General features: G+C 44.9%; 3 protein-coding genes across 3 annotated transcripts; 2 read left to right on the top strand and 1 right to left on the bottom strand.

Moving 5' to 3' along the window:
* Window positions 1-250: 250 nt before the first annotated feature.
* N7462_003855 (uncharacterized protein) lies at window positions 251-490 on the top strand (the record flags this gene model as incomplete). The annotated part of the gene is made up of 1 exon (XM_057075581.1): window positions 251-490. The coding sequence occupies one exon, from the start codon at window positions 251-253 to the stop codon at window positions 488-490; it is 240 nt and encodes a 79-aa protein (XP_056935086.1).
* Window positions 491-7,930: 7,440 nt separating this feature from the next.
* On the bottom strand, window positions 7,931-9,112 carry N7462_003854 (uncharacterized protein; the record flags this gene model as incomplete). The annotated part of the gene is made up of 2 exons (XM_057075580.1): window positions 7,931-8,022; window positions 8,545-9,112. 2 exons carry the CDS (start codon window positions 9,110-9,112, stop codon window positions 7,931-7,933), a joined length of 660 nt encoding a protein of 219 aa, XP_056935085.1.
* Window positions 9,113-9,944: 832 nt separating this feature from the next.
* Window positions 9,945-10,130, top strand: N7462_003853 (uncharacterized protein; the record flags this gene model as incomplete). The annotated part of the gene is made up of 1 exon (XM_057075579.1): window positions 9,945-10,130. The coding sequence occupies one exon, from the start codon at window positions 9,945-9,947 to the stop codon at window positions 10,128-10,130; it is 186 nt and encodes a 61-aa protein (XP_056935084.1).
* Between the last annotated feature and the right edge of the window lie 2,347 nt (window positions 10,131-12,477).

The following is a 12,477-nucleotide window of genomic DNA, read 5'->3' as shown; positions in this document are numbered from 1 at the left end:
ATCACCTCAATCTCTTATGAAAGATTCCGGTGTGTGGGGCCCTAGCACGATCCTTAATCGGAGAATAATATCTAATACGCGTTCTATTGAATAGAAGGATGGCTTGGCTACGTTCAATTTTACACCGTCGGTCTATAAAAGTCGGAGACTAACTCTACTCTAGCAAGCTTGACTATCCTCGAATCATCAAACTAAACGTGTTGCCTAAATATCGGTGCTCTTCAACCTGACAGAACTTTCCATAACAGCAATGCCCACGGAACACTCCACCCCTGCTATGCCCGCATGTGCCCGCAAGTTCATCATCGAAACCGTCGACTTTATAGTCGACCTAGACTCACTTCTAATCTACCTGCACAATATTGTGCAGTACCTCCGACGCGAAAACTGGACCGCCGTCGATATCTATGGCGGCTTTCACATCCGCCGCCAAGAAAAATTAGTGCACATCTTCCTGTTATACCTAACCACTAGCATAGAAAACGTCTAACACATCTGCGACTACGTTGCTTCCACGCTTGGTGGCTTAACCACGCAAACAGGTCCGCTCTTGCCTCTAGCTAACAGGCGCTAGGAAGACGCTATCCCGAGTAGCTGGAAGCACTTCACCCGTATCGCTAGCGATAAAAAAGGTATTACCTTTATCGCGAGAGACAACTCTTGATACAGGCACCGCCCTGGCACCCGTGCACTTTCTATAGGAATAATTAGTTACTGGAATGACACTCGTGTATCTGATCAGCAAGATTACTCATTGTGGCTAAAAATACCAATTCCGTCCGCCTAACGGACACTCTGTAACATCCATTTTTACCAAATAGACTGCGCCTTCTTAGGTAGTTTAGGCAGGGCATGTTCTGCCAAGGGCTTCAGTAGCCCCTACTGCGTATCCTGGCAATAGTGCGTACGTAAATGCAATAAATACAGTCTTGCCAGACTGCATTTCCAATAAGTGTTCAATGAGATCTTGTTCTAGACATGAAAATATTTCGGATTATAGGAACTATATATCTTATATCAAATATTTGACATTCGAGAACTAGGTAGCTTATCTCAATTACTACGTAGCGGAGTTCTTATCAGACTAGCGAAGGAAGTTGCGCCTTAACAGGCATCATATGACAATTGCTAATCACGATCATGATTCCCCACTATTCACCGAGCAACGAAAATTACTGGAGCAACGCGAACGAAATTAAAGTTGCGAAAACAACGCCGGCCTGTCATAACGAGAATAGTTTGATTTGCTAGGGCGTGAGCTCATTAAAGTGCGGCTATCGAATACTGCGGCTTGGATTCCCCTGTTCGTGCCTGTGAAATTTGCATACACAGTGCTAGCCCTAAGAGACCAATGCTAGCTGAAATCCCTGTCAAGTGTGTTTAAGACTTTTATAGACTGAAATATTGCCAGGCTGGGATATCCAGGTTCCCTTAAGTGATTGTTCCACTTATCGTTCAACGCTCGACTAGCCTCCTAAATCGGTGTTTGCAGGTCAAATCTTTCTGCTGTCTTATAGGAGTCCCTGTAACCCTAGTAGCAACAAACTTAGGATCGAAAGAACTGGTAAAGAAACATACATCGTGGCTGCCTATTGAACACACCGTAACGCCCGGTGATAGATCTTAATATTTTCGTACAGGCTTTCCTCCGGCGGAGCAGAGATGCATTATAGGGCGGATCTAGAATGATCGCTTCTGCTACCTCAAACTGTGTCCCGGCTTGATGGAGCTGAAACTTCAGGCGTGCCGTAGGGCGGCTACTAAGGAGGGATATAACATCTTCCACGAGTCGACCTGCTCGGCTTCCTATCTCTAAGAAGGACCAAAAGTCGTAACAGCATATCGAGAAGTCGAGGGTGTCTTGCAAAGCTTGGCGTTTCCCCAATCGGGTCCTAGGAGACGATTCAATATTTGGAATGCAAAGGGTTGAGGTGAGACATACACGATACATGAAAGATATAGGCCTACATAGCGCCTTAAGATGCGAGGATGCTAATCTAGTTTCTGCCTCACACTACATCTTATATGTCCGTTACGGACAGCTTTGCTTGTATTGAATCTTTATTGATAGGGAAGAATCATCATCTACGTATATATGCGTCCCTTATAGGAGAAAATGTCAAAGATATAGAACGACTATTGGAACTATGGATAGGGTGCAATTGTCGAGAGGAAGAGGAGGAAGTAGATCCGGGTAGAGCGACTTGATTTTCAGATAGAAGAACTAGGACCTGTGAATTTAGAGTTTCACACCTGTATACCCGCCAATACTAGCAACTAGAAAGTCAGCGAATCAACAATACGCAAACTTTTGGAACCACCTAGCTCCGGGGAGCCCCGGAGATGCCCCTGGGCCTTCCTAGTAATGTTTAGGATACTACCTACTATCTTCGCCTTCACTCCTCCAATAGAAACTTCCAGACTTCTATGTCTAGTAATGTGGCGGGCAGCCTAGAAGACCATAGTGCGACCTATGGCGCCTCTATCCTTATCACCAAGCACAGCGACATAAATGAACGTTCAATGCGCTCCAAATATTCACATGAATTCATTGAACACCAACTTACGGTCAACCTATACCTATTTTATCAGCAATCTTTACACACATAAGTAGACATGAGCTCCAAATCGAGGCCCCGTGGCTCCTGTCAACGATGCAGATCTATAAAGCGGGGTTGCGGCCGACAAAAGCCAGCTTGTCAAGAATGCGTCGTTCGTGGGCGGAGACTCTCATGTCGCTATGAGGAAAAAACCTGGATTAAATTCGTGATTGAAAACCTGGAGCTAGGAAAGGTTAGCAACTGATCGATTGTAGACGTAGGTAGGAAGCCCTATCGAACGATTCAGGTCCTCACCGATCCTCTGCCCGATGGTCTAAAGCCTCTCTATTAGTCAATCTTATCCACAGCAAGCGTTATATCCTGGAAGAAAGCCGAGGAAGGATATTCCGTAAGTCAATATGAAATAATCTATATTTCTCCCGTTATCTCCGCAGGTGATAGCGTCGCCTAGACCCTGCTCAGGCTAGATTCCGCGCAAGGATTTCATCGAAATTATCTTGTTGTAGGTGGAGCTTTACCTTTGCACTGCTCAAGGAATACTAACTATAGTAATAGGTATATTCATCTTCGTCCTATCAAACCAATGCTTAAGTTTCGAGGCTAACAAGCTAACAAGGCTCGTTTACAATTCACTAGCTTCTACTCGTCCTAGGGTATCTTTTCCTCTCTGTTATAGCACCTATTGATGAAGGCGCATTGTAGAAACTCATCTGTCGTGATCAGACGGCATAGGAGAGGGCCTTCGTATTACAATATGCCGGATTGAGATAGTAGTGGATTGATGCTCGCCGCGCTTTGACTAAGTCCTACGATCTACAAAGTATCTCTATCGAAGAAATAGAGCTTCAGCTACGGTAGCTACTATCTGTCCTTAGGAAAAATGCATTACCTTCAAAGTTTCTACACGAAAGATATTATTAATCTATTCCGCCCTTTCGGCTATTCGGATCCAGAGCTAGTGTGGTACTTATATGTTGTGCTTTCATAGTAATAAGGACCAGCTATATCAGCGGCTACGACACAAAGGAGATCTGGCTGCAAGATCCCCCTTTTTTGATATTATAATAGAGCGACTAAATCAGTCGCCTCTGTTTAAAGTTAGGATCTTAATACCCTAGCTACTATCGATAATGTAAAACCTGCAGATAGTATTCCGGCAAGAAGACGACCGTATCGTCTATACAAGTCCCTAGGTAATAGATTTCCAAGATAACGCAATACAGCGCAATTATTATTAACGAGGATTCTCGTCTCTAGACCTAATCTTGCTTCCGAAGATTATGAGCGTAGCCTTCGGTGCTAAACCGATAACGCTCGCAAGTTTTGACTAGCTAGCAAGCTGTCTTGCAGATTAGTTTTTCGAATTAAATTCTTTGGAAGAATTAGAGTATTCGTTCGCAAGAATTCCACAAGTTCTACAATCGAAGCCTGATAGGATTATTGTGATAGAAATATTTCACCTTAAAGCGTGGGCGTAGATATATAAGCTTAGTACACCGGGTGAGTAGCATAAGCGCCGCTTCAGGAATGGAAAAACTAATGTCGGTCTCCAGACAGTAGACGCTAGATCTATGTTTTCCAGGTAACTCTAGATATTCTCTGTCGGGGCTATGCGATAGCGTGATAAAACAAATATAGCCTTCTTTGATCAGAGAATAGGTTTCGCGTTGAGACGCGGATACTAATCCTGAAATATGTACGAAATAGACAGACAGGCTAAGCTTCACTTCTAAGTGAATATAGGGCAGAAATCCTTGCGTGTGTTCCTGAATATTGTATAGTACAGTAACAAAGCGAGGACAGGAGGTAATAGCAGCCGGGATAGCTGTTTTAGCGTTAATTGAGCCTTGATTGCGTCTTCGACCACGATGTGATTCTTATTCGTGAAGGGAGTATAGCATAGGAATTCAATTTGTATGTCTTTACTATACGTAAGACCGAGATGACTAGAGGCTTTGTCTGTAGGAGGCTACTGATTGCAGAAGACCGGCTATGTATACGGCTACTATATGCAAATAGAGGGTAAAATGAACAAGAACAGCTATGGTCTAATAGACATACAATAGCACGCGAGTGAACCACAGAACATAACTTCATAGCATCCGATGAATCCAGGGCTACCATGCACTATAAGCTAGTAGCGTCCACTGGAGGATATTTTCATGTATATATATGGTTGTGTATAGTATTTGCCTGGTCTCAAACATCTTATTTAGTAAAGCCCTTAAGGAATATATCTTCTACTAGAAATGGACGGTGGGAGTAGTTACTTGTGCTAGTCTCTATGCCACTGCCTTGTCGCTGTCCGAGTTCAGCCACACCGCTCTACGTAGTGTTGAGAACACAAAGCAAAAAACTGATCTAATAAAGCTACAATCCATTATAAATATGATTCAAAGTTGCGTTTGTTGACCGCTGTGTGTTCTATACAATGTCGTCCCTCAATACATTCCTAACGCCTAGTCAACACCCTGCGATTAACAGACGTTACCCCTTCTTGTCGAGCTATATTGAGGGCAGCATAAATTGTTTATCGTTGCGCTCTTTGGACGAAAGTCGGTGGTGCACTAAAGATAATTAATCCCGATCCCTTAATGTTATAGAACAACCACATTTGATGTTATTCCGGCCGACCGGCTTGTTTTGGATACGAATCGTGCATATAACGATATTTGTTTATGAAGGAGAACAAGTTGGAATCGGATCTCTTTACCGTTATTCCTCCGGCAAGTAGCGGAATAACGATATTTAGATTATAGAAAGAGAACCCCCACTTCTTTCAAACTGAATCTCTTCAAGATTCAGTTATTGGAATAATACACTCTTGTTCCCCTTCCGATTCTATCACGATTATATATTGTATTCATTTTCCTTATCTGACCAACAGGCGGCTACCCTGCAAGTAGCACCCTAACAAGACCTCTCCCTAGACTAAGAAGAAGATAGGTATATTCAATAACGCCTTATTGGATAGCGACCCTGATTACAACGATTAGTAATAAATCAACAACCTTTCGAAATTATTCAATATAAAGCATACAAGTAGTAGGAGGTGATAGCTACCTTCCCACGTGAAAAAGATGTTCGGGAAGTGAGTATTGTTGCTATATAGGAACCTTAGACTAACGAACCCCGTAATACTACTGACTACCTAGCAATAGCTTTCTATTAGCTCCTTTAGCTAAGATATACCGAGGTAGGCGAGAGAAAACGTACACCCAAATAACTAGATTTTATGTAAAGTTGGGCTTTTTGGGTTGGGTTGGGCCGTGGGCCCCGTCCCCGGGCCCAAACGTGGGCTTTGGCGATGTCTAGTGACCAGTTTGAGAGGCCGGTAGAGCTTGTTCCAGGTAGGTGGGTCTCGAGTTGTGTTAGGACATTGCCGTGGTTCCTATATTCTTGTCAAGCCAAGCTGCTGGCTTCTTCATAGTCTACTCATACAGCTTCAGGTCAAATCGTGAATTTGTGTGAAATATATTTCATATTCGGTAGCATTCAATAGATAATATTCAATCGCAATGACCCTTTTTACATCAATCAAATCGATTGATCCCAAGTAGGAGTGCCTGCATAGCATCTGTGCTGTGGAATGAATGTCTATTATGAGTCTCTGGAGACAGTCTCTTCTCTGGTTTTCTGCAAATCACGATCTCAACCGCCCAATCAGGCATCACACGTGACCAAGTGGTATACGATCGGTAGACAAGATGGTATGTCCGCTGTCTATCATATACCAACCATCTACCGCAACATCTACCAAAGGTTTACTATGCGAAGAATCGAAGGGATATAAGGACGGTTACTACCATGTACCAAGAATACTTCTTGTTCAATCCTTCCCGTTCAATAAAACTATCTTTCATAACCCCCCCAAAGTGTTACCACTGCTAGTACGATTCATAAGACACTTATTGGCTCTTGATATTTCACTTTTCTTATCTCACAATATTTACAACGTGCCATAAAGACCAATATGCATTTTTCTAAGAGTCTTATGGCTGTTCTTATCGGAGCTGTTAGCTTTGCTAGTGCTTGTGACAGAACAGTACAGGTACAGTTTTACAGCGGACCCGACTGTGATTCAGGTGTAACCCGTGGCGTCACGTTCACTGGTGACTCCAACTGCCAAACCATGTATAGCGATTTTGGCTTCGCGGCTATATCGGTTGATTTGGATTATCCATGGTTGTCCTGCGATGGCCAGCTCTATTTATACTCTGATCCCTACTGCCAAACGGTCGCTATGAAAGCAGACGGTCTTGCTGGTTGCATTCAACCTAGTGTGGCGGCCCAATCCTTTCAGTGGTTCTATTGTCCACATGCAGCCTGTTAAGAAATCGGAAGGTACATCAGGCGATGCCGCCGCATACACCGACAAGACCATAGGAATGGATCACGATGGGCTTCGTTAGAACTTTACCAACATCAAAAGGGTACGGTTCGATCATGGTTATCGCCGATCGACTGACTCTAACAACTCGATCCCTTTGACCTCGAGGGATGACTCGATCCCGAGGCGTGCATGCAGCAGACCAGGTTTTTCCTGTCAGGCCCAGGCCGGCTATCCCCCTTTGTGATGAGGCCCATATGGGTTCTCTTCTGTTTCTTGTTTCTTCTTCTTTTCCTAGTAGTCATCGTCTGCTTGTTTTAGATAGACCAATTGACTCAGTCTCCTCTTCTCTTCCGCTTCCTGTGCCAGCAGCGCCGCGGGCGCTGTCAGACTCAATATGTTCACTTTGGACCAACAACAACAACAACCATAGATGCACCCAAATTAGCAGAGATATTCTTCAGAAATCATCGTCAACCGCGGGATGCCGCCACAGATCACTTCGGACAGGGACAAGCTGTTCAATTCGAAATTCTGGACCACGCTAACGAACCTCATGGGAATTGATTAACATCTCATAACTGCTTTTTCACTCGCAAGCAAAATGGACAAACTGAACGAAAAATCAAACATTGGAACAATACCTATGCCACTGCATCAACTACCAACAACATGACTGGGTCAAATTTTTACCATTGGCACAATTTGCTTACAACAATGCTTGTCACGCTACTACCAAAAAATCACCGTTCTATGCAAACTATGGGTATAATCCAACACTGTTCGGAGAACCACATGCGATGCAAACCGCCGCCGAACAAGCACACGAACTGGTTGGAATATTAGCGCACTTGCATGCTTAACTTCCCGAGATATCAACTCCATGAACCTACAAGCCAAGATCTACTACGATAAACGACGCGGGAAAGACTAACACCTTAAAAGAAGGGAGAAATAATACAGGCTGATACCTGTGTTGTTTATCTCGGCCGGCCAGGCCTCGGTGGACGTCTGTTGGTTGTGGGTCATGTGACTCACGTTAAGGCTTCTTCTTCTTCTTCTTCTTCTTCTTCTTCTTCTTCTTCTTCTTCTTCTTCTTCTTCTTCTTCTTCTTGTCCTCTTTCTTTTTCTCTTTTTCCTGTATCTAATTCTTTTCTATCAGTTAGTGATTCTCTGGTTTGCAGCGGGCTTTGGCCCCTACCAAGAAAGTGTTCTTTCTACGAAGAAACAAACGGCCAAGTCAGAAACTCGATCATCGAAAGCTGGAACTATCCGAGATTGAAAAGAAAACCGGACCAGCGAATTAGAAACTCAAAGTACCAGCAATTATGCGAAGTATACACCCTCTGTTTCATGTATCACTATTAGGCCCAGCACCACTAAACGCCAAACTCGCCGAGAATGTCAAGATCAAGGAAAAAGCGAATAAGAGTACGAGGTCAAAAGATCCTTGAATACAAAAGGGTCAACCGAAAGCCATACTATCTGATCGAATGGGTCGGATACGATACCTCAGAGAACACCTGGGAATCTATCGAGCACCTGACGGACTGCCAGCGACTGGTTTGATAGTTCTACCCGAGGCTGAATGATCAAAAGTCTCCCAAAAGGAAGGAGAGAGTCGACCAATCTCCTCCCCCATCTGAGTAAAACCTGGAGGATTCTCGAACGAAGCGGCCAGCTGGACTACGGAGGGCTGAGCCTCACCATTCTGTTCGTCCAAGATGCGTAGTAATGCCGCATCATGCTCGAACATTTTGAAGCCTTTCTGTTTTAAGAATGCCATTTGTTTTCGCAACCTTCGTTGACGCCCCATCGCCTCCCGATACTGTTGCTGCTTCGCTATCCACTGTTGATGTAGAACAGCGAGACGATTTTGAAGTTCGCTCAACTCGGGCTCTAACAAATCGAGCTCTTCGTCATTCTTTTCAATATCGGAGGATAATTTGTCCTCGGCTCGCCTAAGGGTCGACCACTCGTCTTCGGTGCGAAAGTCACGCTTACAGAGACGGCCTTTGCGTGTGCAGGAAGCACACTTTGCGTATCTTCCAGATCGATCCGTGATACACTCCTCGCCAGATAAGAGGCAATTTTCGCAAGAAATAAAAGACGAGGAACCGTTCCTAAGAATATATTCGACTTGATCACGACGCACGGCAACCTGATCGCGGGAAACCTTGGGACGACCTTCCAATATATCGTCAGCACGACGTTTCGGCATAGTGGAATAATACCAGAAACCTGAGGGATTTGGTCAGTGAGCAATTACCTGAGGGGGGTCATCATTCTTTATGCTTTCAGGAGACGAAAGCCCAGGAGAGGGGGAGTGGTGTTACAGCACCTATATTAATCGGCTAGTACGTATGGAGAGACCGGGAGACCGGGTCAAATACCGACATGAAGGATCGGAAAATTCCGCATATTATGGCGAAACCTAAAATCCTCTCGCGAAGATTTGTTCAGGAACCCACGAACTGTTTGCCATTATCGACCTGAACATGTTACAACTGGGACAGTGTATTTACGATAACTGTAGAAGTTAGTAAGCACCTACGAAAGATCACGAATGATCTTCTATAGTCATAGAAGGTTGTCTCTCTAGTTAGCTCGGTTATGGCAAGTATAGGTAACGAGTATTAAGTGTTATTATAGTGTTTTTGACGGCGTTTGGGGGGAGGGAGGTACGTAGAAGAAAGCCTCAATCTCTCACGTCAGCTTCTAACTGACTAAACGCTGCGGCTGAATTGGATTGACTATAACAGGACACGGAACACACTAGTGAGTAATCATCACACCGCCCTTGTTGTATTCACGCTATCTTCTAATTCAATAACACTAGAGGAATACACAAGCGAGTAATCCCTGCATTATCCTAAACCAAATACGGTATTTGCACTCTTTTCAGCTGGAATGTCAGGATGACTGTCACTCAAGTTGATGTTAAGCAGCTCAAACATCTCCTTTTTTACGGGAATTAGTCGAACTGTTGCCATCCAGGGCTGTGACCATGCATGTAGCATTGTCATGGACCAGATAGCTTCCCTCAAATCTCGATGTCGTCGACTAGGACGCTGGAAGCCTACGAAATGGTCGACAATGAGCTTAACCAAAGCAATGCCCGTCCCTTAGGCCATCACTCGATCATCTTTCCGTCGAATGTCATCCTTCTGGTAACAGTGACCGGTGGTGCTATTGCATCCCCGCTCATTGAAAGACAAAACTCTATCCCATGGAATTAAATGGAATCTATCACATTCCATTTATTTTTAGTTCTTGCTTCCATTTTGGTTTAGAGATCGTAGGGATCTAAAAAAAGACCCTAAAATTGTCGGTCTTGGCGCGGTCAAAGTTGGTCAGGTCAGTTTTCTGTGGGGTGCGACTTGTCCTGCGTCGGCTGTGCTTCGTCATTTAGTAAGTCGCGGATGCAGCCGTGCCCACGCAATAGTGGCCCGTGACAAAAAGGACCTTCAGCTGTTCCTCCTGTCCCAACCAAAGGGGTAACTTGACGAACCACTTGAACCCCAGTCGATCGACCTTTCCACCCTAGCAACACTGTTCTGGTTACGTCCACCATCGTTCCATTCTCTTCCTTCCTGAGATATTCTACCGCAGACAGCGGGTACTAGGCCTCGGCACGACCCGCGGGTAGTCAAACTAAGCAAAGAGGAGGAAATATAAGAAAATGTTAACTAACTATATTATTTAGATAACTAAGCAGAGTTACATATCCTCATTAGGAAAAGCGTCTAAATTTTATGAAAACAAGGGTCGCTAAGGGTCGCTGAGGTCACCCACACAAGGGTAAGCGAGGGTCGCGGGTCGGGTCGAGGGTTTCAGTCTTGGACCCTCGCGAGGGTCGTGCCCAGTCTAGCGGGTACTATGACACCAAGTCAGGCAGGTCGGAGCCTCCCCGTCTCAATCTCATTTTCGAATCATCCCGAATGCTCGACCTCGATCTGGTGGACTCATATCAGAAGAGGGGCTTCACGTTGCGTTGTGGGGTGATTCGGTTACACAGCAAGGTGGATTCGATGGCGGAGTGGGAGGCTGCAGACGGGCTGGGGATGATTTTGAAAGGTCTCTGGTTCCCACCAGGGCCTGGTTGATGAAACTCCATCTCTCACTCCTCTGAGCGTCTCGACTTCGGCCTGTGCTTTTTCCGGATCCGTACAGTCGTTCTCGAAATCGGCTTCACTTCTACTACAGTGCACAAAAGGCAAACGACAACTGTTAATACTACAGTAGGTTGGTTGGTTTATGTCATTTACCCTGATTTCTCGCAGTGAAAAGCGACATGCTGGATACAACTACTTTCTAAATACATGCTAATTCATCCCTGAGATTGTTCCAAACATCCTGGGCGGTGAACTCTAAGCCTCACCTGGTAAAGCCTGTCGTGGCCTTGTTGCCATTTGCAGTATTAGGCTGCCCCCATGGCGCGGCTGTGGTGGAATTGCGGATGAGACGGACGGCAAGCGTCCGATTTTCTACATTTCTGTTAGGAACCGCGAGAACACGGGCAATGCTGAGGCTAAGAATTTGAACAGTGACAGTGTTGCAGAGGTAGTTTCGATTCGGATTCGTTTAGTCGCACGTTTTTTTTTAGCTTATCCTCGAGCAGGAACGGTGACGGCTTATTGTGGAAACGGCGGTGAAGGACTTCGATTGTAAGTACAGATCTTCGGGTTTTGCGGGAGTGATAGGCTTTTGTGACGAAGGAATCGATCCTGGCATGGATGCGACAGATTGCTGGAGGACACAATCTATCGCTGAAACAGCCTTACCATCGATGTTGATAGTATTATTTCTCACAAAAACTGCAAGTAGATTCATTCTGCTTTCGACACCCATTTCCTCTGATAGATTCTTGGTTTTCGAGGCAAAGTTTCAAATATATTTTTGGCTGCTCCCCTTCATATTGCTCGATTTTCTGCAAAATTTTTCGCTTGGTTTGTCCTTCCCATCTAGGTGAGGCCGTGCGCCTATGTCAATGGGCCTGTTCAGAGCCTCAGGAGGGACCAATGGTTCATTGATGTTCGAAAGCTCGGATTCTTCCGCATTCAACCCCTCTTCTTCAATCAAAGATCCTATAGTACTTCCCACATTGCGGTAGTCGTCAGTTAGTGGGCAATCGAAATTACCTTCTGCAAGCAAACGAGAGTTAGATTCTCAAACTAAGGTAGAGTTATGTTAAGGGTGGGGTCATATACCATCGTTTTTGGTCCGAACAAACCGTTTGCACGTCTCCGAGCCTTTGGTCAAGATCAAGAGCTCCTTGTTGAGCTGTTCACGAATTGTTTGACTTTCCTTTGACTCCCCGGCAATCCTTAGAAATGGAAAGCAACCTGTTATATTGCAAACGCAAGGGTTGAGGTCTTGGTAAGTTCACTTTCTATAAGTTCCGATGAACATGAAACTGATTTATGCGGATCTATTTACTATTAACATGATCAAGTCAAAAAGCGTGGTAGAAGTTCCGGTCTAGTCGATGACCTTGCCAAGAATGCTCTGGGGCGTGCAGGCCGAGTATTTGAACCCGAAACTCGTTACAGCACATCACCGGTGAGAGCCGCAATATTCATCCCC

This window comes from Penicillium macrosclerotiorum (assembly GCF_028827735.1).
Source record: "Penicillium macrosclerotiorum strain IBT 26536 chromosome Unknown utg000003l_segment0_segment0, whole genome shotgun sequence".
NCBI lineage: Eukaryota > Fungi > Ascomycota > Eurotiomycetes > Eurotiales > Aspergillaceae > Penicillium > Penicillium macrosclerotiorum.
This window is presented reverse-complemented; position numbering and strand designations above follow the sequence as displayed.